Raw genomic sequence first — 26818 nt, forward strand, 5'->3', positions numbered from 1 at the left:
ATGTTTAGTGTTCTACTCATTTTCGGGTAAGCACCTGGGATCACAACCACCATGAATGCCCCACACAACTCTCCGCCTACTGGCAAAATACGGCTCTGCAGTTGTCCTGAACGTCTTTGTGCTGCCCACATTCTGTTGGGTTCAGTTGGCGAACTCTGTTGATCTCCACCTTGTTGCTCTCTTCAAGGCCGTGCCAACCTTCATGACAAGGCATCTCTGCGCATTGAGCAGGTTCGCTCCGAGGACCAAGGCTGGTACGAGTGCAAGGTGCTCATGCTGGATCAGCAGTACGACACGTTCCACAACGGCAGCTGGGTGCACCTCACCGTCAATGGTAAGTATGGGGGCTGCTCTGTATCACTCTCTTCTCTTGCCAACCATGTGTGGTGACCTATCACACAATTGTTCTCATGCTGTTCCACCAGGTGGAATTCTCCCTTTTCATCAAAGCATCTGCTGTTGCCTATTACAGAAGTAGGACCAATCATGGGAGATGTGTATATGTGTGTATAATAATGCAACTAAATTTGTCTCAGGGTAGACCTATTGAAATTAACCTAGTCCTGTTCATTAATGTCAACGGGTCTGCTTGGAGTAAATATCAGTAAAGAAGCCTAATTATCTACCTAGCTATTCCACAAGCTCAATAACTCCCTTGCGCAAGGTGCGTTTAATTGCTTGGTGCTCCCTTGACCTCTCTCTGCATCCCCTGGTTACAGGACCTGAAATTGTCCTCTGAGGCTCCCATGTGTTTCATACTCAGAGAAAGCACATGGATCAAGCACCCAAAACCCACACGGACCCAAGAATAGTCTAAATCACAGTCTTGTCACAGTGGCCAATGAGTGGGAAATAAGAATGAAGGGAGAAAAGGGGAGCTGAAATGATTGAAGGGATGGAGAGACTCCTCCATTTGGAGGGGTTGCAGGGTTTGGGACTTTATAGTTTAGAGAAGAGGCGAGTGAGGGGTGGGATGATAGAAGTTTGCAAAATTATGCATGTCATGGAGAACATAGATGGAGAAAAGTGTTTCTTCCTCTCTTATAACATGAGAATTTGTGGACATACAGTGAAGCTGAATGTTAGAAGATTCAGGATAGGGGAAAGAAAGTATTTCTTCATTTGTTGCATAGTTAAACTATGAAACTCACTCCCCCAGGAGGCAGCCATGGGCACCAACTTGGATGGCTTTAAAAGAGGATTAGAGAAGTCCATGGATGATAAAGATTGGCGGTGGTTGCTGGAAACACCAGGAAGGGAAGAGTGCTTTTGTGCTCAAATCCTGCTTGTGGGTTTCCCATGGGTATCTGGTTGGCCACTGTGAGAACAGGATGCTGGACTAGATTGGCTGCTGGCCTGATCCAGCAGGCCCTTCTTATGTTCATATGGCGATGGTAACAGAAGGAACTGGGTTTTAAAAAATAAACAAATTACCATTTTATTGAAAGAATTTCAGTGATGAAAGAGGAAAGAAAACGGAGAAAGAAATAGTGCAAAAATACAATAAGAAAAAGATAATATAGTATATTTACCGTAATCAGTTACATTTCCATATGTTATTATGTATAAAATATTATTGTCCAAATACATATATGATTAATAATAACCTACTATATTTTGTATAAACTTTGCTTGGATAAATATATTGAGAAGGAATTGGGAGTTAAAACAGCTGACTAACTGTTGAGGCTTCCTTTGGTAAGAGGATAGTTGAGAATAGAACGAATAGAGCTGTACACGTAGTTAGATCCATCTGCCTCCCCCTCCTCCTGTGGAGAAATGTCTGTTCAGTAACATTGCTTGGCTACCTAAACACTGAATCAAGTTGACATTTATAGAGTAAATCACAGGAGGCTGTAATTTTCTCTAACCCCAACTACTAAATCCCTTTTCTGTTGCTCAAGTGACCACAGCTGTATTCCTGAATGCAATTATTCAGCTTTTCCTATCATGTAGCAGCAAGCTTTTCATGCACACGTTTTGTCTTCTGAACTTTCTCCCGTTGACTTTGCATTACACAGCATTCCCCCCCCCCCCCATGGGATCATCTTAGAAGGTAATCCCACGTGGCTGCTTCCATGTGGGGAGCAAGGGAGGGAGAGAATGTCTCCTCAGGCTGCTGGCTGGTGCATGGGCCTTCTTGCCCCTTTGCAGGATGTAGCTATAAGAGTTTGTCTGGCTTAGCAGAGCTGAAATGTCAAGTTTCAGCTTTGGATTACTTTCAACCAAGTGGTAGAAACTATGACAGCAACATAAATATGTGGGAAACTTAGAAGTTTGAGGAGGTAGACAGTTAGGAGTGGAGTCAAGATCTGCAGGACCATGGACAGCTCATTCTTAGCTGCCACCAATTTTGTTCTGATGAAGGCCAGAGGCCTCTCTGCTGATTGACAAATTCATTCAATTATTGCCTCTACTCCCTATCTTTTCTGCAAGGAATTCAAGGTGGTGAACATGGTCCTCCCTCTCCCTATTTTAGCCTGACAAGAACCCTGTAAGGTAGGTTAGGCTGAGAGGCGATGACTGGCCCAAGGTGACCCTATTAGCTTTATGACTGAGTGGGGATTTGATCCATGCTATCCCAGGTCCTAGTCTAATGCTGAAACTGCTACACCACACTGGTTTTGAGGAGAATTTGCACAGGAAGAAGTTGCCTAAGCCAACAAAGGGTACTTCATCATTGGCATCCAACTGTTGATCTTGCCTCTGATGAAGACAAACTGCCTGGATACATGATGTGTGAAGTGAGAGGAGCCAGGCCTGGGTTTACAGTCTGACAATAAACCCTTATTATCAGAAAAAGAGTCCCCTTCTCATATTCTGTGCCAGTAGAGTCAAGGGCTAGTGGCCCTGCAAGACAGATATTCCTGATTCAAAGTTACTGTTAGAGGTTCTTGAGGTCTAGGTGTGAATAGCTGACTGGGGTCCAAGTTATCATGGCAGCAACAGATGGAAAGTACCTCTGCTTCCCAGAGCTTTCAGTTCCTGCTTCCAAGGAGGAACAGCACATTAAGGAAGTGCAAGTGTCCTGTTGTTCAAAAAAGGCATAGCATCCTAGGGGGAGATGGAGGTAAGCATGAAGTCTTGGAGAAGCAGTGACAAGTGAGGTGGAGCAGGTGTGCAGCAGCCTGTTGGTAGCTGGGTGCTGGAGCTCAGTGACTCTTCTGGAGCCGAAAAAGGGATCTAGTGGCAAGGTTTGAGAAGCTGTAAGTGGGTGGCAAGGAGCAGTCCAGGCCTCCAAGTTCCAGTGAGAGGGAGAGGAATTACCTAAAACCGGCCTTGTAGGAGGTGACCCATATTATTATACAGGGAGCTGATGCATCTCCCATGAGCTGCTTAGTGTTGGGACAAAAGTAGCAGCTACCTGTGCTGAGATGGCTTTCAGTAGAACAAGGAGGTGGAAACCACCATCCAATGGTCCAAATGCAGCCCTCCAGATACCCCTTTGTGGCCCATAGAAATCTCCGCAGGCCATGCCCCCATCCCTCACTGGTCTTTCCTTGAGTGATATTGCCCAGCTGCAATATATCCTTCAACTGTGATAATGGCTCTTGCTTACCAGCATGGAAGATGGAGAAAGATGTCTATGCAAAGATCTGGCTTTTGCATGAATGAAAATATAGTCCATTTGGACAAAGGTAAGAGCCTTTGTTCTTTTGCCTCTGGCCCTGCTCACTCTGGACATGTGGGCCCCGGAAAGTCACTCATGAGCAAATGCTGGCCCTGGGCTGAAAAAGGTCCCTTGCCCCTGTAGTAGAATAACATTAAGGGATGTCATCAGGTGAGAGGGAGGAGTGCTGATCAGGGACTGGTAAGGATGTCATATTGGAGGGTTAACATGCAGCGGGCATGAGCAGGAAAACAGCAGCTCGTGGACCTAATCCATCTCCCTGAGGAATGTTGCCCTGCTTTCTGGTAACCCATTTCTGTAGTTGAGATACAAAATGCTGGTGCATCCTTTTCTAAGAAGCTGAGTTGTTGGCCATGGAGGAAACTGCAGGTGTGTCTGGCTGCTGCAGCATCTCACCTGCATATTTGCATCAGACCTGTTTTGCGACGCCCTTTTCAGACATGCCATTTAATGCTTGTGATTCGTCACCTGCGACTTTCATAAGCTGTGACAGTGTTTGGGGGTGATCAGCGATGTCAGAAAGGGGGGGGGGGCAGAAGTGTTCCTTGAAAAGCAGAGAGGGGAAAGTGAGTGACCTCGTTAAATGGCTCTGCTCTGTGCCTAATTTAAAAGACGTGCCTGGGAGATGGGAGGAACAAACCTCCAGGAAAATGAGCAACTTGGCCTCGTTAACTTTTAATAAGAGCTTTGCACTCAACTGAGCATCCTTTGAATGTGTGTTTCTTGAAGTATGAGGCATGCTCACTGAGGCAGACTCTGCTTCTCGTTCCAGCTGCACGATTTGCAAGCGGTGGCAAAGCTCAGGAGCTATGCCTGCATGAAACTGTGGGCCGGGGTTTGCTTTAAGGCTTGGCTCCAAGGACATCAGAAGCTCCATTTATTTTATTTTATTGCTCTAATTAGCTAAGCCTTGAAGTCTTGCAAAATGCGGCATATTGTCATGTCTCAATTCAGAGAATGGAACAGGAACCACTTTGTAAAAATCACAGGCCTCCCCCTGTGTGTCTTTGTCTTTTTTTCTCCATTGATGGGGAAATGTCTTCATATTTTTTGGGCTGGCACTTTTTTTAAAAAAGGAAGCCACCCCTGGGAAAATGTTTAGACCTCTAGGGCTTGTTGAAAGATCATGTAGTGCAGGAATGGTGAACATTTGACCCTCCAGATGTTTCTGAACTACAACTGCCATCAGCCCTGGCCAGAATTGCCAATGGCCAGGGATGCTGAGAGTTGTACCTCAGCAGCATCTAGAGGGACACAGGATCCCCACACACCTGCCCTTGCAGTTCACTGCTAGGAGAAAGGCTGCTTCTGAATTTTCATCTTGACAACTTCGTATCTACGGTGGTGCCAGGTTTAATGCAGCCACTGCTTCCTCACTGGATAAGTCACTTCAGTACTGCTCAGAGGCCACAATATTTATAATTCTTCAAGTTTACTAGGATTTGATTAGACCTAATTTTATTGGGATCCCCCCCCCCATACACATAGAAACATTTTCACTGATCATAGACAACTGTACCCCTTAGAAAATCAAGCAACGCTACCTTGGGACAAAGGGACACTGTTGTTGCATCATGGCTGACTGAAGAGAGAGGTTCTCTGACTTGCAGAATAATCAATGCAGGCTTCAGAGTTGTAAAGTGCTTTGGGGAGGCTCTGGACAGTGCTGCATTTTCCCATCAGCATTTTGGATGCTTTTTTTTTTTTTTTTGAATGTGACATAAACAAATGAACTGAGGACCAGAGCGTATCCACCGTTAATCATGGGGCTTGCTGGCTTTGCCTGACTGTTTTCCCTGGTTTGTATCTCTTCCCCCGATATCAAGAGGTCTCTATCTTTTTAAAAGTTAAATTATTGAAAGTGTTAAGTCAGTGCCCTTGAATGGAGTTTAATCGGGAAGCTAGGAAACTACAACCCCCCCTGAATCCCAACAGGAAGAGATGGTTTTCAAGTTGAGTGGGAAGAGTGCAGTTGCACTTCATTCTGGCTTGCAGCCTTCCCACTTGGGGAATCTGGTTGGTCACAGTGATAACAGGATTCTGGACCAGGTGGACCTTTGGCCTGATCCAGCAGAGGCCTGAAAGGCATCTCCTGGCTCTCCCCCTTCGCAAAGGTTCACTTGCTTGGAGGGGGAAGTAGTGAGAACTGGTGGGGAGGGTTGGGTGATGGTAGGAGCAGACCTCACTATAACCCAGGCTTGCATTTGAAGGTTCGTAATGGGATGTGGAATTCGGAGCCAGGGCTGTTTGAAGCTCTCCCTTTCCCCCTCTCACCAGTTCCTGCTGGGAGTTGCTATCACCAGGGCCGTGGCTTCGGAAGACGGCGAGCGCCTGCATGCATATCTCAGTGGCAGAGATGAACTTCACTTTCTATCATCTCCAAATAAAGGATGCTGGGTCTCAGAGAAATGCCTTCCCTGAAACCGTGGGGAATTTGAAGAGGGCTAGGTGAACTATAGGTCTGACTCGGTATAAGGAAGAGATAGGGATATTGATAGAGATATAGATATAGATTATAGATAGCCTAGAAAGGAGAGGAGCAACATAGTACAAAACCATCCTTATAGCAGTTGGGACTGAACCTCCAATTCTGCACCTCGTTTGCAATTGGTAAAATGGTGTGTGTGTGTGTGTGTGTGTGTGTGTGTGTATCTGGGTATCTGGGTGGTTTTCCAGTATGGGTCCCCAAATGGGTGCAAAATAGGGTGAAGGTGATGGTCCCTACACAGGATGAAGTCCCTGGAAGGGCCTTTTCAGTGGCCTGCCTATTGCTTTGCCCACTGAGGTGCATCTGAGCACATAGCTGCTTCTTTTAGGAAATGGGTGAAGACACACCTCTTCCAACAGGCTTTTGGGTGAATGGCTGAAATAATTTATGAATAATTTGCCACAAATGCATACTATGGTTTGTATCCATATAGCTTTCGTTTTTGTGTATTTTATGTATATTACATTATGCATGTATGTTGTGTTGTTTGTCATATTGCTATGTTTCAAAACTCCCCGTGGCCTTTTGATGAAGCACTATATATAAATTTCTTAATTAAATGAATAATCTTGTGGATGGCAGCAGCACTCCCATTCTTCCTGCCTCACCATTTTTTTTAAAAAAAATATCCCCTTGGAATGACTATATGTCATGATGGAACGGATTTCTAAACAACCTTTAAAAAAATGGGGGGGGGGGCGTTTTACAAGCACCCAAAGGAGTATTGCTGTTGCAAAATAGAAGACAGCAAAACACTGTTAAAAAGTAAGGTTGTTCTCCTCTCTTTTTGGCCTCCAAAGGGAACCTTTAGCTCAGCCTTAATTGGAATATCATCCTTAGGGTTTCTTTCTTTTCTTCCTTTTTTCTTTTGGTTCACCATTGTTAGCAGCACGAAGAGCAAATCTTTTCCTGCATAAGCCGTGACCTTGAGACTTTTACGTTGCGATCTTTTGGTGTGTGTGTGTGTGTGTGTGTTCTGAGAATGAAACATTCAAACCATTTCCAGTGTGGCTGGGATTTCGTTTTTGTTTAACACTTTCTGGGCCATGTCGCTGGCAGCTCGCAACACTGCGACATTGTGGGCTGGAGAGAATGAAACCCACCAGTCTGGCTGCATTGTGGGGAGTTAATGAATCGCAAAAAAACTAACTAACTTGTGTCTGGTTCAGTTGCCCCAAGGGATGGGGATGGGATGGCAAGGTTGGAATTCTGTGGCATTGTATTTAAGGGCTAATGATGTTCCTAATGCTTGCTGGGAGCCCAAATGGAGGGTTTTGCCTCCTCCCCAAACAACAACCTTCCTTTTAAAGCTGGGGCTAACATCTCAAGTTGCTTTCACTCACCAAGCTGTGTAAGAGAAAACCTACAATTGCCAGAATGCTTATGGGTATTACAAACCCTTTCCCCTGTTTCTTCATGGCATAGAATAGCTTTCAAAACCACACAAGAAAATTTCAAAGGCCTTACATCTGCGGCTGTCTGCATGGTAGAGTTGTCAGCCTCTGATTCCAGTGTCATGTTGCTGCAACGTCTACAAAATAATGTGCCTTAAAATGCTGAGGTAATTGTCTATGGCGGTCTTTGTATGTGAGGTGGTCAGATTTGCCTGGTTCTGGCCTGCAGAGTTCTGGAGTTATTTTGCTCTGCCAGACTGGAATGAATGTCAGAAATGGAGATAGATTCTTCAGTCCCTGGTGGGCACCCTTAGAGAGAACTGCTGTGATTAGACCTCTTAGTACGTACCTTAAGGCTTTGGGCAGAGGAAGGGGGCATAATCTTCATTGCCTCCTCACCTCATCAGAGACCCCAGATGAAGGCTGGTGGAACCTTTTTCAACCCAAGGGCCACATTCAACCATGCAAAAGCAAAATGTTTTACAGGCACACACCAACACATGCGCTCCTCCAGCATTCGTTCAGGCCAACGTGAAGAATAGTCACAGTTCAAGGGCACTTTCCAGTCATCAAAAACACCTGTAGAAGGTAGAGATCAGTGAAGGGTGTGACCCGGGAAGAGGGATATGTAGCCTGAGGAGGCGTTTTGGGAAGAGATATTTCCTGGACCCTTCAATCCCAGCTTGTTCACTGAGGTCATCTGCAGGAACATCATTGACTATTCCCCACATGAGGTTTGTTTGGTAACATGGAGAAATCCTAAGCTGAACACTTTCCCTTTCTGCCAGGCCTAGGCGGGCAATTGAGAATACATCCTTCTACAGTGGTTTACTGGTGTTCATTTTCCGCATTGTTTTGTTTTGCTTTTAACTTCCTGATGCTTCTACTGCATGGTTTAATTGCTATAAACCACTCTCATATATTTTCATGATGTAGCATTACGCGAAAGTTAAATAAGTACGTACGTACGTAAGTAAGTAAGTAAGTAAGAGTCCTAAGGGACAGAAAGAGACACCCTGAAGGCCACATCCAGCTCCCAAGGCATGAAGCTCCCCAGCCCATATGAGCAGGTGAACCCAGGGCTCTGGGTTGGCTCTGAGCCACATTAGACCTCTTCCTTGAGATCTGTGGCTTATCAAAGGAGTGGCAAAATATCCCACATGCTACCTTTTTACTGCATCGGAGTCTCTTCCCAGGATTGGTCCACAGCCTTCCATAATTCAGTGGGATTTAGTTCTTTCAGTCCAGCCAACTCCTAAGGTTTTGCCCCCTGAGGACGGCCAGGGTGGCATTTGGCAGCGTGGATAATTCACATTGGAAACTGCAAATCAGATATATCTACAGCATCTTCGCATCAGTGAGACGTCTCCGGTTCCAAGGAATCCGCTATTCCTCTACATATGACACTGAACACTTAATTTTAAAAAACCCTGGTTTTTAAATAACCTTATTGCAGACTTAATCCTCCAGGTCCAACAGTGCAATATAAGTAGAATTCGTGTTCTTAAGAATGTATAATTCATACATTATGATTCTCTCCCCACCCTCTCTCGCCCCTCCACCCCGAGCACATTAGCCTAGTTAATTTTTTTCTTTTCAGAAAATAAGCAACGTTTTCTGGGGGTGGTTACCCAAAAATCAGTTCTTTTCAGAGTCAATTGAAATTGCTGGAATGCCTTCGTAGAAAATTGGAATTAACAGCTATTTATGATTAGGCCTATATTATAATTCTCCCAGAGCCTGTTTAATCAAAAGGCAGATTAGTTATCTGCACTGTGGTGCATCTGTGCATTTTGATAGCTTTCCTACAATGGTGGGGTGAATGGGTCCCGGAGTAACGCAGGCAGATTTTCCTGTATTTGATGGAGAGGGTGTTCCTTTCATACTTCACATTAGCCAAAATGGCCACTGCAAAAGGTCACTGCACTTGCTTGAATGTATACTTAAGAGTTTTGCATAGAAATGTCGCAAACTACGCTTCGTGCATTTCATAGCCTTTTGGTCGCACTGCTTATAATATATATTCTCTCTGCATATGAATGTGTATGTATATATAAATAAGGTATCTGCCAACCGAGCATAACACTTCATGTGTCTGAAATAGTCTCAAATCCACAAAGACTTATGCCATCTGTTAGTCTAGTGCCACAAGGCTCTTTGTGTGTGTGCCTTGCGAAGAATAGTTCATGCTGCCCTCCTTGGTTAGACCCCAACTGGAGTCCTGTGTTCAGTTCTCGGCACCACAGTTTAAGAAGGATATTGACAAGCTGGAAGGTGTGCAGAACCTTTATCTAAAATTTGGACAGAACCTTATATAAAATCCACTTTCCAGTTGTTCACTCTTTAGCTATTTACTGTATGCTTTTGCTTACTCTTGGGACATTGTCTGAAGCCTGTGCAGGTAAAGGGATGCTTGACGGAATCCATTTTGTGGGGGAATGGCAATGCTAACAGACCTGATCCACCCCCCCATCTGTTGTGCGGATCAGAACACAGCCCCTCCTTTGGATTTCATATGCCTTTGAAGTTCTTCGGTCAAATGATATTACCAAAATGCACTTTGAATGTGAGAAAATATGTCAAAGAAAAAAATAATTAAATGTGTGTTTTTCTTACCTATTCATTCCTCCAACCCTCCCCAAGAAGAAATAGCAGATTGAATTGGATACAGGACAGAACAAAGTTTATAAAAGTCACATAGGTATGATGCATCCATACCTATGTGTGGGTCAAGAGAACCATGTTGCATTTGCAAAGGGTTTGTAGGCCAGCAATGCTCAAGTTCAAGCAGATTCGGAATGTGTGGCCAGGGTGTGTGCCATCATCCTTCTCACTTCTTCTTTCCCCCCAATCTCCTTGGCAGCTCCCCCCACCTTCACAGAAACTCCCCCCCAATACGTAGAGGCGAAGGAAGGCGGCAGCATTACACTCACCTGCATGGCTTTCGGGAACCCTAAGCCAACCGTCACCTGGCTGAAAGAGGGGGATCTCTTAGGTGCCAACAATAAATATCAGGTAAGGTCATGCTCAGAAGGGCCCCAAGGCTCAAGGATGGAGGAAATCCTCTGCATGCATAATGTAAAGGTAAAGGGACCCCTGACCATTTGGTTCCAGTCGTCGCTGACTCTGGGGTTGCGGCGCTCATCTCGCTTTACTGGCCAAGGGAGCCGGCGTACAACTTCCGGGTCATGTGGCCAGCATGACTAAGCCACTTCTGGCGAACCAGAGCCGTTTACCTTCCTGCTGTAGCGGTATCAATTTATCTACTTGCATTTTGACGTGCTTTCGAACTGCTAGGTTGGCAGGAGCAGGGACCGAGCAACGGGAGCTCACCCCGTCACGGGGATTCGAACCGCCAACCTTCTGATCGACAAGTCCTAGGCTCTGTGGTTTAACCCACAGCGCCACCCGTGCCCCATGCCTAATGTAGGGAGGTACAATTTCCCGCACCACCACATTCAATGGAATGTGGGTAGGATGGCTAGGAAAGAACCCAGGATGAGGCTTGGAGAGCTGCTGGTGATCCAAGCATGCTGTGCTGGGCTAATGTAAGAACATGAGAGGGGTCATGTTTTGTCCAGCATCCTGTTTTCTCTTTTTGGATGGCTCTGTTTTCGCTTCCAAAGCAGTAGGCACATAACCACTGAAGTTTGGTGTATTAGGGGAAATTGCAAGAGAGATTCTCTGTCAGCTTCACCAGTAAGGCAAATAAATTTGCCAGCCATATTACCTACCTACCTATACATGGCAGGCACTTGATAATTCTCCTGATCTTGTGATTCCAAGGAAACAGTACATTTAACCCCTGGATGGCCACAGGGTACCGCTATTGGATTTTCAAGTATTTACCAGCTGACATTCATGGACTTACTGTCCTGAGAACCTTCTGAAATGCAATGCCCAAATCGGGAAGGATTCACACATCAATTAGCAGTGCCTGTGGCACTGAACACCCTTTTACTGTTTTCGGTTTAAAAAACAACAACAAAAAAAAACACTATGCATTTCTAAATATGTCATGTTTGCTGTCTTGAGCTATGACAATCGCCCCACGGGGTGCAAAGCTCCGTCATACCCTCATCAAAATCTCACAGAGAGGACCACCCTGTTTCATCCTTTCTCATAAATGCTCTCTTCTCCCCCACCCCCCGGAAAAGCCTCTGTCCTTTGCTCAGCCAGGAATTCCATCTGTATGAATTGTAATTGGCAAATCAGGCATTGGAATTGGTACCGGCACCAACGAGAATAATTAGGAGTCATTTGTTAATGAGCTGAAATGGAAGGGTGAAGTGAAATGAAGCTTCGCGTTGGCAGCGGGGTGGAAGAGGATGGATCAAAGGTGGAGGAAATAATGCATGCATTGTCTGTATGCTCACTTCACACTTGTGCTAAACAAAGCAACGTGGGAATAAAAGTATGGTAGCTTAAGTGACCCTGCAGTGGGCTAGGCTGTTCACAGTGTGTTATGGCAGGATGAGGTGGGATTATCATATCTCCATTCAGAAAGGGGCTTAGGTGCCCCCTAATATTTGTTCCACACGTGTAAGAAATCGATCTTTGTGTGTGGCAGCACCCACACTTTGGAACTCCCTGCCTATTGACATCAGCAGGTGCCTCCGCTGTACTCATTTTGGTGCCCACATAAAACACTTGTTTGTTTCAGCAAGCCTGTCCAGACCTGCAGAAGTTACATGTATGGGTTTCTTTATTTCATTCTATAACATGTATAAAACAGGGGGAATAATTATAACGATGGATGAAGTTTAAAATACGAAAAGCTAAACTGTAAGATAGGCACATACAATGAATGCAGTTGCACATGGGTTGAAATTAGAAGTTATGTGTGTTTTATGTCTTCTTAGCTGCTGTTGGTTTTATCTTCATGTTTTTAACTGTGTTTTTATTGAACACTTTAATGTTTCATGTTTGTTTCAACTGCTTGGAGGTTTCCTTCCAATCAAGCAGTGTATAAAGTTTGTTAAATAAACAAATGAATAGCTAAAATGATGCAGGAGGGTGCAGCCTCACACTCCGGGGGCCAAATGCAGGCCTCCAGCCCTTTCTGTCTGGCCCTTGGGACTTTCTCTAAACTCTACCTCCTCTCCCCATGCTCCACCCCTCCCTGGTCCTGCTTCATCCATGCACTCCTTGATCGCTTTTGCATGCCTGGAATGTGTTCTTCAAATGTGATCATTCCTATTGCTTGCCTGGATGGAGGGGTGTGTGTGTGTGTGTGTTTCTGTGTATAAACCTCTGGTGCTCACTTGGCAGGAATGTAGCCAACAGTACAAAGGTAAGAGTTCTTTCCATTTGTGTCTCCCACTTTTTCCTCTATTGGTTAGAGTGCTGGACTAGGACCTGGGAGACCAGAGTTCAAATCCTCACTCAGTCATAAAGCTCATTGAGTGTTTGGGGGCAAGTCACCGCATCTTAGCCTCATCTACCTCTCAGGGTTGTTGTGATTGTAAAATGTGGGGGGCACGTATGCCACCTTGGAGGAAAGATGGGGTGATGATGAACAAGAACATAGAGGTACAGTGTTGATTTAGCTATTCAGTACATGATGTCCATTGTAAGTCTCACTATAGTCATCCATGGGTTGATGGAGGAGCCACTGAACAATTTTCCATTTTCATGCAGGATACAAAATTGAACTACCGTAGATTGTGGCAAAGTCATTAATATGAGATTCATGCTTTCTGGCATGGGATACTGGTGTGTGTGTGTGTGTGTGTGTGTGTGTGTGTGTGTGTGTGACACCAGCTAGAAATGGTCTAGATGCATATTTTTTAGAAATGCAAATAGCAGCCATTGTGGGAGCGTGGTGATGATCAGGGAGGTGGTGTTTTAACACTTTTCTCCCCTGCCTGTCAAAAAATGCCCCTCTGAAGCTGCTATTTGCATTGGGAAGGAATGAAAGCTTGCAGTTAATGCTGCACATAGGTTTAGCTGGGGTGTGCGTGTGTGTTCATGCACATGTTTGTATCTGCAATGGTTTTGGGTGACGAACTTTCATTCTCTTTTTTTCTCCCTCTTCTTCAGGTTAGTGATGGGAGTCTGACTGTTGTTTCCGTTAGTCGGGATGACCGGGGCGCTTACACCTGCCGGGCTTATAGCATCCAGGGAGAGGCTGTGCACACTACCCGCTTGCTTGTCCAAGGTAACTAGCTGGAGAGCCCTTATGGGCTCCCTAGAACAGGAGTGTGGAACCTGGTGCTCTAGAGACATTGCTGGACTCCCAACTTCCATCAGCCCCAGCCAGCATGGCCACTAGGAAGGGATGATGGGAGTTGCAGTCCAGCAGCAGCTTGGGGGTATCCATTTGGTGCTACAACTGATGCTTGCTTCAGCAGCATATTTTACTTAATTATATTTGTTTTAGGTCTTATATTTCGCTTTTTGTCCTGTATGACCCTGTGCAATGGCTGCATTGTTTATTCTTTTTAGGAAGCCACTGAAACCTGAGTTGTTTAGGAGTTGTTGCCTAGTGTACGATTGAAGTCGTTAGAGAAATGCCTTAGTGGCTAACGGATGAAGACTGTTCTTCTGACTTTTCTGTTTCACGGCACGAACAGTGGCTTCCTGTAGGTGGTTTTTATTTACTCCTGTGTAGGGAAGTAAAATGCTGGTTTGGGGACAGTGTTGGAATTGGGCTGTGTGTGGAATCTGCCTTTCAGCCCTGATTATTCGTGGTCCTGTATTTCTCAGACAGGAAATTGCATGTGCAGATTTGTACAATGTGCTGTTTTATGTAGAGAGAGGCTTGCTGCATCCCTAAAAGTCTTGGCCACAAATGCTTTTGCAGGGGGTTGAACTAGCTGAGATTCCTCTCTTACGGGGGTTGGACTAGATGACCCTTGGGGTCCCTTCCAACTCTATGATTCTGAGTTAGCATCGTCCACCCTGTCTTCCTATGTGCTCTCTGGCACGGGTGGGAGAACCTGCAGCCTTCCAAGCATTGCTGGACTAAGACTCCCATCACCCCTGACCATCAGCTATGCTGGCTGGAGATGATGGGAGATGGAGTCCAACCGGCCTCCCCACTTGTGCTTCCTAGACTTTTCTTAGTGCCTCCTGCTAAAAGAATAGTTAACAGCAGCGTCTGTTGAAGGTGACCCTGAGCATGTGGCCACATAACCTTCAGCCAGTGAGATGAGCCTCTTTCCCAACCCTCCATTAAAAAAAGACCCCCTCCACAATGCCATCAATAAATAAACAAGAGCATTAAGTCCAGACCTCAGACATCTAAAAAGCGCTGAAGGCTGCTAGCTCAGCTGAACAACCCAAGGAATGCAAAAGAGGAGCAGTGGGCCGTGTGTGTGTGTGTGTGTGTGTGTGTGTGTGTGTAAAAGAGCAGAGGCCTGATGCCTCCTTGTCCTGCATGGGAGACAAAAGGTTTCGCAGAAGGCAGGTGGAGCCCAAACTGGCAGCCTTGGCCTTGCCTTGAGGGGAGAGGGGGAGCGTTTTGTATTGATTTCCTGTGTCTGCATCGATAGTATTAACTTCCCTTCCCGCTCCCTTCCTCCTGCTTGCTTAACAGCTGTTCTGCAAGCTGGATTTGTCTGTGCATTGATTTTTATTGTTGCAGTTGGGTCCCTCCTGTTCTTTAAGAGCTGGGGCAGCTCGCGGTTCGAGTTTGCAGCATCACCATTTTAAAAACAGGGAGGGAACAGAAAGAGCAAAAGAAATAAAGAAGGGAGAAATAATTCTGCAGACAGATCCAGAAGAGCACGGGCTACTTCTCTTCCCCTGGTTTCTTTTGGCAGCAATACAGAGAACAGCTAGTGGGTTCTGATGGGAGTCCCCTTAGGGGAAGAGAGATGACATTTTGTGTTCCCCCAGCTGTCAGTCCTCCGGGTCAATATGTGAGGCCACCTGCAACCCTTGTCCTGCCCTTGCTGATGGCATATTTTCTTGGAAGGGCTCAGGCTATTCTGGGTTCACTGGCCAGTGGATGAGGCCACAGTGTCCTGTGACTCACGCTGTCTGTTCTTGACTGGCAGCGGGTCTGCGTAAGTGGCCATTCCAAGCCATTTAAATGTTCTGATTTCAAAGAACACGCTCAGCCAGTGAGGTGCAGCCCCTTTTGAAGACTCATTGCCCCATTTGGAGGGTAACATTTTGGAGCAGTGATAAGTTGCATTGTGGGTATGCTTTGGAGTGCCCAAAGATCTGCTTCATGCTGCAACAAAATGTTGTGGCGTGTCCTCACCTCCCAGGAACACAGGAAGCTTCCTTGTATGTAGTCAGACGCTTGGCTCATCTTGCTCAACACTCTCTCTACTTACAGTTGCTGTTCAGGGTTTCAGACAGGAGGCATTCTCAGCCCTAGCTGGGGATTGAACCTGGGACTTTATGCATTCAAAGGAGATGCTCTACCACTGAGTTTTGGCCTGCAGCTCTTCAGGAGTGCTCTTGATCAGGGTTCCTCCCCAACAGCCTTGCTTGACTACTGGATATTAAGGAGATCAAACTGGGCTGGGTGGTGGAGAGTGTTCCAACTAACACACAACATTCAGTAGTTACTGAGCATGCCCCTCCACTTGTTTTTTGGGGGTACCTTGGATATTTTTTTTTAAAGATTCTCTTGAACTTCTGCAAGCCTTGGGATTCTTCAAAATATGTTAGGTGGGTCCCCCCCCCCAAGTATATTATTTGTATTTGTGGCATCTTTGCGGTACGTGTGTGACACCCCCCAGCTATGTGACAGTCACTCCAAGGCTCCCTTGCAAAGTTATTAATGCAGGGCAGACAGCTGTCACCACCCTCTTTTCTTGGAAGCAAAAGGTTTCTGTCTTTTAAAGAAGAGGAAATGATCTATGTCCTGCAAAACTGTCCTCTTCTGCGCAGTTGTTAAATCTGCAGGAGCCCTGACCTCCTTCTCAGCTGGCCACCCCAGCTTTTAAAAAAAGAACTCCCAGGCCTTTTCAGACACCGCAAATGTGTAAGTGGCATTCGTCTGTCATGATGGCAGCTAATGGCCCTGCATTCCATTAGTATTAAAGAAAAATCCATTTAATTGGAACACAATTGTGCATGGGCCTGCCATCCTGATTGAACCGCCATCCTGGTTTATAGGCAGACTGTTTTAATTCACACCCTCCCTCCAAAGTCTGGAGAGTCTTAAAATGAAAAATGGGGGTGGGGGTGGGGAAGGGAGAGATCTATTTGGAGAGAAAATAGCCATTTTTTGTTTCTTGTTTTTAACGGTGCATGCACAACTTTCCTTCATGAAGAAAGCAAAAACCTATTTTAATCTAGCCAACATTTGCTCCTGGAGAGGAGAGTGTAAAATTTGCAAGAGCAGAAATGTTGTTCTGTGCAAATAATGCTGATTTAAAGCAGTGTTTGCAACCTCACAGGCCAAGCCTTTGCCTACCTGATTTTGGATTACAACTTCCATCATTACTGACCACTGGCCAGCACTCTCCCAGGATTCTGACTGTTTAAAGTGGTATCACAGTGCTTTAAATGTATGGTGTAATAGAGTCACACCCAGGCCATTATTTTGTATGTACTTGCATATACACACAAAGTTGTCTTATTTGAATCCCCACAGAATTCGATTTTCTAGATGCCAGTGACAGATAACCTCTTTGTAGCCTTTTAAGCATGCCCCTTATTACATATAGAAGAGGAAAATGCCTGACTTAAGGGCCAACTTCCACGCAAACCCCAGAACCCTTTGCAACTGCTCCCTTCATCTGTCTCGAGGACAGGAAACATGATAGCCATGAGGACTAGCCTCTTTACTTTTCTGTAGGATCTGGGTGTTTCAAGCACCCATGGTGGTTCTGCAGCAGCCTTGCTGAGAAATGCTGTATATTCTGAATCTATGCCATGTGGTGACTGACACATAGATACATAAACATTCATTTCCCATCTAGCTCTGAGGGGAAAACGTGGCCATTGTTAACACCCCCGTAATAATTCTTTTCAATCTAAAAATGGCCCTTTTCCAAATGTTGAGATTGGGCTATAGATAATCATAGTAATAAGCATTTTCCTAGCACTTCGGAAAATTGAAAGCAACTCATAACATCTTGATAATCGTGGCCACAAACCTCTGTAGCAAGCCAACATTATCCTAGTATTCTAGATTTGGAGTTGGGAATTTGGGAGATGGCTGCAATATTGAGCCAGGCTAATGGTCCAGCTAGCTCATTATTGTGCACAACAGGTGCCTTCACTTTTCTCAGTCCCACTTTTAACCCAAACATGCATTTGGGGACCAATTTCTTAATATTTCACCCTACATTTGCATGGTGGCAATGCTCTTCTTGTTGCTCATCTTGGATCAGGCTGTGACCCACTAATGGGTCCCAGCCCTCCAGTTCAAGACCAGTAGTCTACATTGGAATTTGCAAACATTGGCTGTAGGTGGGAAAAGTCTCTCTAGTAGCCAATGTCTGCAAATAACAGCAACTGAGGCTGCTTGCTTTGGCTGAAGAGCAATGGGTCAAATCCTGTTTTGGCTGCGAGCAGCTCTTCCCTGCTGGGGACTTGCATGTGCAGCCAAAACAGAACTGAACCCCCGCTTCCTTCCATCACCTGAGTGATATCAGCTGATTGACGATCCTGCGTGATTTGGGGAAAACAGCCTTGTGGGCCAAATTGGATCCCCTGGTTGGCCAACATTGGCCCGTGGCCTGGAATCTCCACACAGTGACTGGCAATGGCTCTGCAGAGTATCAGACAGAGCTCTCCCAGTCCTTACCTGGAGATGGTTGAGATTGAATCTGGGGCCTCCTGCATACAAAGCAAGGCTCTGCCCTGAGCTACGGCCCAGTACCCATTGAGGTGGGATTGAGGAGTTGAGGCTGAGAAAGAGTAGTTTGCCTTAAGCACCTTTTGAGAGTGAGAAGTTCAGATTGATCAGTTCCCGTGCTGGACCAGATGGGTCCTTTGGCCTGATCCAATGGGGGTGCTTCCTATGTTCTTACGGCAAAGTCCTCTCAGGGCCAGATGCACCAACTCAAAAGTACACGGTTCTTACTCTATGAGGGAGGAATTCAGAGTGGAGCTGTGCTGGATTATGTGACCTGGGCGAAATGCCAAGAGTTTGTGTTCGTTAGGCACGGTGGCTCTTCTTGCTCTCGTTCCCTGCACCGTTAAGTCAGCCGCTCTTAGCAATGAGCTCATCTTCCCTTTCTTGGCTGCTGAGGTAACTGTTTGTCTCCTGCTCTCCCACAGGACCCCCTTTCATCGTTTCCCCTCCAGAGAACATCACGGTTAACATCTCCCAGGATGCAATGTTCACCTGCCAGGCTGAGGCATATCCAGGCAACCTGACCTACACTTGGCACTGGGAAGACGAGAACGTCTACTTTAAGAAGTGAGTTTGGATTCTGTTTTCGGGTCTCTCTCTCTTTCTTGTCTGGTATTGGTGAAGGATGTGGTTGGGAATGGGGCAGCTAGGGTGAGCAAGCAGCCTCAGTTCTCTTTTCAAAGGACTGCACACTCCAGAAGGAGGCCCTTGGAATCATCCACTAACAGTTATTCATTTTTAATTAAATGCATTTGACACATACGTTTGATGGCAAGGTTTGATGGAAAGGATCAACCCCCTTCCCCAATGCTGTGATCCTGATTGAATTTGCCTCCCTGCCCAAACTAGCTGTTCAATTGATGTCAAAGCCATGGGAGATCCCAAGTATGACTCTGGTTTTGTGCTTAAGTCTTTTGCGCTGTGCTGCAAACCTGTCAATATCGGGAGTCTGTGTAGTCAGGAGATGTCTGCCTCTTGCCCATCATGCAGTTTACATTCAGTGGTGTTAAATCATTCATAATTGAGCCTAGGAAGCTGCCATTTTCTGAGTCAGAGCCTTGGCCCATCTAGCTCAGTACTCGCCACACTGGCTGGAAGCAGCTCTCCAGGTTTTCAGACATGGTTATCTTCCCAGCCTTACCTGGTGATGCCCGGGGATTGAACCTGGGACCTTCTGCATGCAAGGCACATGCTCTAATACTGAGCTATGTTCCTTTTGCTACACACTGGATACCCCCTTCTCCCTGAGCCTGTCGTTGCTCACTTGTCCTCTCTTTTGCTCCTTTTCCATTGCAGCGACCTAAAGCTGAGGGTTCGGATCCTGATTGATGGGACGCTGATCATCTTCCGAGTCAAGCCTGAAGACGCTGGAAAATACACCTGCATTCCAAGCAACAGCCTGGGGCGCTCGCCATCAGCCTCTGCCTACCTGACTGTGCAGTGTGAGTGCGTTTGTCTGGGGTGAATGGAGGCTGCCTGGGTGATGAGCTCCCAGACAAAGGAGGACAGTCAATGACATGCTTACTGGCATGAGAAATGTCGGCAGTGGCATCCCTGTGCAGCCTCCCCGTAACTTTTTACGGGCACTGAGATGACTGTGTTGGCACAACGTCAGCCCAGAGAGTGGAGAATAAATTGTGCCTAAATTACTGGGACTGACGAGGCACAAGCTGATCAGTGCGGTTGCTGGGTTAATTGCTTTGTTTAATGCAATGCTACCTAGCCCTGCCATATTGTACCAAGCAGCAGATGCTTCAGAGTTAGAGTATCATATGAGTATTAGATGTCCCCGAGGAGGGTTAAGCTGCCACTCCTTGCCTAGGCAGGATGCACACCCATCAGCTTTTATTTAATTCTTTGTTTTTAAAACAGTGCATGCAATCTGCTAGGCACTTGGCCAGCATTGCTTCCTGCAGCCCTCCACCCCCCAAACAGGACACAGTTTAACCCCTCACTCACTCACTCTCTCTCACACACACACGTAAAATGTTGTCCTGCTCTGCAGGTTATGGCAGCCATGCCAACTGCAGTGTGAGGAGCAGCAGGCTGGCCCAGGCAGACTGGCCGTGCATTGGGGTTTAATGGGGTGGTGGGAGCGCCCTTCAGGCTGTGATTCAGTGAGCACCTGTCCACTCTCTGTTAAACTCACCTGGAGTGGAAAGAGGGAAGATGTGCTTCACAGTGCAGTTTAGCAAGCTGCTCTGTGAAGTGCCTCCCCCTCTGCTTTAAAAGGGGCTGGATGTTGGGGCGAGGGGAGAGGCTTGGTGAGGTGTAAAGGGAGGGGGCTTTGGTCAGATGTAGGGGAAGGGCAATTGCCAAAGGGGTAGGTAGGATTGTCGGAGTCCCTAGCGTGTGCTTGTGTATGTGTGTACATTTGTTTCTAGGGGTTTTTCAAAAGCTGAACTATAGGTGAGATACCGCACCGATCCTTGCAAACTCAAGTGCATCAGAATGGCTTTATATCTCTGTTACATTTGTTTTATCTCAAGGTGGCTGGTGAGAGCTGTCCTGCGGCTCCCAGACCCAGCCGTGTGAGTTGGATGTTAACCACAAGGCTGAGCTGGAAGGGACACAGTAGTTGTGCAGATGCCCTGGCACACTTGGCATGCCACTGCCTCTGAGAAGGAAGTTGGGGATCAATAGACGAGCAAGCAGCTTGGGAAAGGGCAGGCTTTTGCCTCCAAGGTGAAAGCCCAAGGCATATAGTAACAACCAGCAGTATTCAGCAAGCACTGCCTGCAGCTCCTTGAAGCGACCCAGATGTTGGCTCATGGGTCATTGCTGTGCACTTTGACCACATATGACCACTTGCCCAAGCTAGTGCCCTCCCAGATAGTTTGGACTTCAACACCTATCATCATTTTTACAATTAAGTGGTATATAACTGTTGTTAAAGAAAATAAAATAGTGTTGCATTTGCAGTTAAGTTAGTGCAAGCCACAGTTTCCTTGAAACCAGGGTGTAACACTGGTTACTTCTAACCATGGTCTGTGTTAACCTTGGTGCAACACTACACCATTGCTTAAAAAGTAAACCACAGACAGCAGAGGGATTAATGCCAGAAAAGTGAGGAGGAGAAAGTGACTACGCCTGCAGCATGTTCCACATCTCCTAACTATGGTTACATCTTTGCCTCTTCCTGGTTCTGGATTCACTGTTTGGACTTTGGCGCTTCATATGCATCTGCAACATGCTATGAATCTAGGAGGAAAGGAGCATCACTTTTAGGTTCCGGTTTTCCGGGTCATTTTTGCTCCAGTTCTTGTCTGGGAGGGAAAGCTGTCTTGTTCAGTGTTCCCCAAGTAGCTGTCAGATGGCAACGGCTTTTGGCCAGTCATTAATCAACCAAGTTGGATGCTGTCCAGTGACCTAGAAGTGAAAAAGCTCAGTGTCCCGTTACCAATCCCTTGAGCCTACGTTGATTACATTTCCTAAGACATGGCACTAAACTGTGTGTATACAAATCAAGTTCCTCATTACGCCCTGGATATGAATCTGGGTTACGATGCCACAGACGGCATCAGATGACCTTGATAAACGTTTCAGGCCTTGGTGGTTGTCAGCTGTTTGCAAAGTGTGATGGGCTGGGGGAGTGGTGTGTTTGTGTGTGTGCTGTGCAGTGCAGTGTGATCAGACAAAACCTCTGATTGAAAAATCCCTCTCCTTCTGGAGGATCTTACTCCCGTTCACAATTCATGTGCTGAGTGCCGCTGGAACACTGCTGCATGGGAATATGCAAGGCTCTTTTATGGATTTTAATCATTTGGTTTTTAATCTTTAATACCTCTGTTGTGTGGGTTTTTTCTTTTTTTAATTTTGTCCCTGGCAGGCTATCAAATTTGGAAAGCGAAAAGAAACGAACACAAAACCCTCTAAAGCCAGAATAATAAGGATTAATGCCCTCCCTCCTCCTTTTGACTTGTTCCCATCAATCACAGAAGCAGGGGGATCCAAAATCCCTGACAATGGTGGCGTCATTCAATCACTCTTGGTTTGACGCTAGGAATTACCCGTCGCCTTTTTTTTTTTGCTCCCCACCCCCATCACCCAAGGGAAGGGGAGGAGAAAAACAAAAGCGAATGAATCTGGAATTCCCAAATAGTCAGTGGACCAGAAAGCGGAGAATGCAAAAGGAGGTTATAGTCTCTGTTCTGTAATACTGCTAATTGGACAAGGTTATGTAGCGCAAGGGAGCAGACACAGGAAGATGTGGAGGATGAGATTTGGAGGACTATGATGCAGGATCCAGGCACGATGTTGCAATCAACCAGTTTTTGAACCAAGAACCTCATCGCAGTGTCCTGGAGCCCCTTGAGAGGAACCCCATCACTGTTGTAGAAGGAAGAACATTGTTGCCCTCCTGGGCTCTGGTGTGGCTCCGCCCTATGTCAGCTTATTGGTTCCTTCTGGCCTGGTCTGGCTATAAATACCTCCAGGTGAGGCCTGAGTTGTTGCCTAGGCAACAGACAGGCCTTGGCCTTGCCTGTGTGCTCCTCCAGCCTTACTCCAATTATTCCCTTCAGTCAGTTTTTGTCTTTCCCTGTATGGTCTGGTCTCTGCAAACTTGCTTTCCTGTCCATTCTGCCTTACCCCCTTGTTCCAGCTCTGCACTAGACAGATTTCTTGATTTAGGTCCTGACTTAGAACTGACTGTGCTATGCATTTGTCTCTGACCCCCATCTCTGCCCCCCAGTGATTTTGAGGAGTACAAACAAGGGCAGAGGGAAAACACTGCTCTGGGATTTTTTCTTTCTTTCCAGAGCAGGAGTGATAGTGTCATGTGCTGGACCACATGGGTAGCTGACAGGCCCTCCTTGCTCAGGCAAGTTAATGAGGTGGTATCGAGGGTTTCAAGTATTGCTATGGTCTGTGGCAGATTAGCATCAGAGGAATGAAGGAAAATAGTGAAGCAGAGGCTGGGCACTTCTCTCTTTTTCTTTGATGGGGTTCCTGCTTCATGACACCTCCTTGCAAGATTGTTTCCATCTCTGATTAGAAGAACTGTTGCATTTCAGATCTGTTGTTAAAGCTCGGTATGTTTTACAACTTGAGCTTATGAAGCCAGAACTAAGTATCACTGAGTCAAATGGATCTTGCTTCCAGGATTACAGTCATGCTGCATAGTTGACCAATGCTGTGGACCCAGGTCTCCCCAGCCAAATTCCAACACTCTAACAACCACTTCACAACCCTTTGCCAACTCACTAGCCTAAGGATGTCAACTGATCCTAACAAAATGGGTATTGTGCTATATACACCTGCTATTTGAGGTGTACATGTGTATGGATTGTCAGTGGTGTCTGCATTTTTGAACTCTTGTTGGCTACAAAAGCTGTCATGATAAGCTCATGCACTTAAAAATTGAATCCTATGTCACTGGTCCCAAATCATGCTGCAACTCATGTTTCAGCTCTGCCATTCTCTCCAATAAACCCACACCCCTGTATCCACCACCAAGAGAGAAAGAGAGAGAGAGAGAGAGAAGGAAAATAAAGGGTGTACTTGTAGGCACACTGTGATGCAAAATTAGCCAATTGTTGTCAATGATGCTATGACCCTGATTCAGATCTTGCTGTGAAGAAGCATCCTGTTTGGCGATGGGTAAGCCTTTTGGTTAATCCCAAGGTTCAAGGACCCACTGTCATGTGGTGAGCTACATCATGCTCATTTGGCCTCAACTCTTAGGAAAAGATCATAGCACAATAGTAGATCAGATGCTTTGTATGCAAATGGTCCCAGTTTCAATCCGCAACATCTCCCCACAAAACTGGGGATGACCAGAGAGTCTTTGCCAGTCAGTGCAGACAGTATACCAGCAGCCTCCCTCACAGTAAGCTTCTGATGTTCATAACTGTTTGTCAGGTATTTTCCCCGTCCTTGTTGTCTTTTATGTTCCCCCCACATGTGTTCCAAAATAGCCTCCTTTCCTTAGCGATGCAACTAAAGGTTTTAATACTGTCTCCTGTTCCCTTTCAATTATACTCCTCCAGCCGATCAGAGTGTCCCTGCCAGAGCAGAGAACTCCCAGCAAATTACTTTAGGTTGCCTTCCTTTCCTTTATTTTTTAAAAAAGTAATATCTAGTATTTAATTTTTTAAAAACCCCTTCTCTGTTGGTTCACTGCATGTTCTGTCTATTACAGGCAACTTCTTTACCCAAAGCAGCAGTGAAACCTCTTGGGTTAACAACAACAGCTAGAACTAAAAAGGAAATGTGTTTTTTTTAAATAAGGAAAGTGAAAATTGATTCCTCTCTTATTATTGTGCTCAATTGAGAGTTCTCTGAATGTGGTAGTTTTCATATAGATAAATATATGTTTTTCTTCCCACCACCCCCACTGGTTGCTGAGATTCCACCCAGGATTATAATACCCAGAGTTCCCTGCGGAGAGAGAATGACTGTTTTTAAGCAGTTTAAGGCTGTGGTATAGATATGGTATCTTTTTAATAACTGGGGGGAAAGGGATGAAACATGGAGCAATATCCAATGTCATGTGAGGGGAAGCTTCCTTGCACAACGAGACTTCCTTTCTTCCCTTTGCAGCCCCCTTGCATGCCTCCCAAATCTGTCCCAGAATGTCCCCCAACCTCCAGGAGAAGATTTGGGGGGGGGGGGGAAATGCAGGCAGGATGAGAGGAAGGGGAAGTATAATGCCGCTTATGAAAAGCTGGACTGCAATCATATACTCACTTACCTGGAAGTAGCCCCTTTCAAATTCTGAAAAACCTAGGCATGTTTAGAATTGCGCTGTTGAATATGTGCTCACTGAATCTCTCTTCTGCTTTACCCAGAATTCTTCATTCTCCTGAGTGGGGGCTCCCACCTTACTGTAGCCTTGATTTTTATTTTATTTTAGGTGGCAGCTTGATGATGTACAACCCACCTTCCCAGCTATAAAAATAAAATAAGAATAACATGGAGAAATTGATCAAAATCCTTCCTTCCTTCCTTCCTTCCTTCCTTCCTTCCTTCCTTCCTTCCTTCCTTCTTTTCTTTTCTTTTCTTCTTTTCTTTCTCCCCCCCCCCTCTCTCTCACCTGGCGCAATGGGTCAATGCATCTGGCTGTTAACCAGATGGTTAGTGGTTTGAGCCAACTCTATGATTCTATGGTTACAGGGTTCATTGTATTTGAACAGGGACCTTCAAGTACACCTCAAATTCCACTCCATCTAACTCCCACTGGGATGTACCAAAGCGGGTAACCTTGTTATCCCTTACCCCATTTTTAATTATAGTATAACTATCCTTCCTCAAATTTTATGCAAACAACTTTGGGAAAGGTGTGAGTTGCACCTGCTAAATGTTGACTGGGAAAGGTTTATTTTACTTCTTGAGTAAGATGGCAAAGGATTTTAACGTTGATCGTGTGTGTGTGTGTGTGTGTGTGTGTGTGTGTGAAGATGGAGGGGGTGTGTGTGCCTATATTTCTCTCTCTCTCTCCCTCTCTCCCTCCCTCCCTCCTGACTGAAAAATGCTTCCATGCTCCTAGAGCTTAGCACAGATAGATTGAGATAAAACGTTTTTGGTGACGTAAGGGTCCATGTAAATGCTAAGTGTTGCTCTAATGGAACTGGCAGAGATAATGAGCACAAGGATAAAGGTCTCTGGAGGCCAGAGTTTTATGAATGTTACTGATTTAGTATGTGGGGTTTTGGACTCCATTATTAAAAACGTTGCTGACCTCTGTTCAATTAGGCCACAGTAGAAAGGTACAAGCTTGATGCTTGTCTGGAGGGTTCATATTTTAAAGCTCTTCATCCCTTCTGACTTATCCCATCCCAGATCCTGCCCGTGTGGTCAACATGCCACCCGTCATATACGTTCCTGTGGGGATACATGGATACATTCGCTGCCCAGTTGAGGCGGAACCTCCGGTTACCCTGGTCAAGTGGAACAAAGATGGACGCCCTCTGCACATTGAAAAGGTAGAAAGAACTCTTAGTTGTGTATGATTTTGTTTGTTTTAGGACTTCAGCTGTTTATTACTTGCATTAATATCTAGACTTTTCTTCAAGGAGCTCAGGGTGGCATGCAAGATTGTTCCCTTCCTGTTTTATTCCCACAATAGCCCTATGAGGTAGGCTAGGCTGAGATAGCGACCAACCTTCAGTAATGTTGGTGGGAGATTTGAAGCTGAATCTCCCCAGATCTGGTCTTGATCTACCACACTGATTTAATTATCCTGGTTGAAACTAGGTTTTGGTTGTTATCCTATACTTGCTTAGCTATGAGTATGCCTTGTTGAACTCAATGGGTCTGCATCCAGTGTAGCACTAAGTTAATGCCTCTTAGCTATATACATGTTCCGATGAAGAAATTCACCGTTGTTGCACAAGCAAATGCATAAACAGGTTGGTAGTAACCTTGTTGCATGACAGATGGTACAATCTGTTGTGCAATGAATTTCCACTAGCACATCCATTGTGTTGGATTCCTTTGTTGCACAACATTAAACCTCATCTGTCTGCTAGGGCAAGAGGTATACAGTTGGTCAGAAATATATTTCTTACTGAAAAAGACACTTGCCCTTCTCCTGC

At 45.7% G+C, this 26818-nt stretch overlaps 1 protein-coding gene across 3 annotated transcripts in view; it reads left to right on the forward strand.

Annotated features, from left to right (window-relative positions):
• IGSF9B (immunoglobulin superfamily member 9B) overlaps positions 1-26818 on the forward strand; it is a 137870-nt gene that overhangs the window by 47604 nt on the left and 63448 nt on the right. For all 3 annotated transcript variants that reach the window (XM_028708928.2, XM_028708929.2, XM_028708933.2), the window contains exons 3-8: positions 188-334; positions 10377-10528; positions 13556-13673; positions 18707-18848; positions 19578-19723; positions 26064-26206. In XM_028708928.2, coding sequence (XP_028564761.2) covers positions 188-334; positions 10377-10528; positions 13556-13673; positions 18707-18848; positions 19578-19723; positions 26064-26206 — 848 coding nt within the window. The remainder of the gene's footprint in view (positions 1-187; positions 335-10376; positions 10529-13555; positions 13674-18706; positions 18849-19577; positions 19724-26063; positions 26207-26818) is intronic.

This window comes from Podarcis muralis, chromosome 15 (genome assembly GCF_964188315.1).
Source record: "Podarcis muralis chromosome 15, rPodMur119.hap1.1, whole genome shotgun sequence".
In the NCBI taxonomy this organism is placed as follows: Eukaryota; Metazoa; Chordata; class Lepidosauria; order Squamata; family Lacertidae; genus Podarcis; species Podarcis muralis.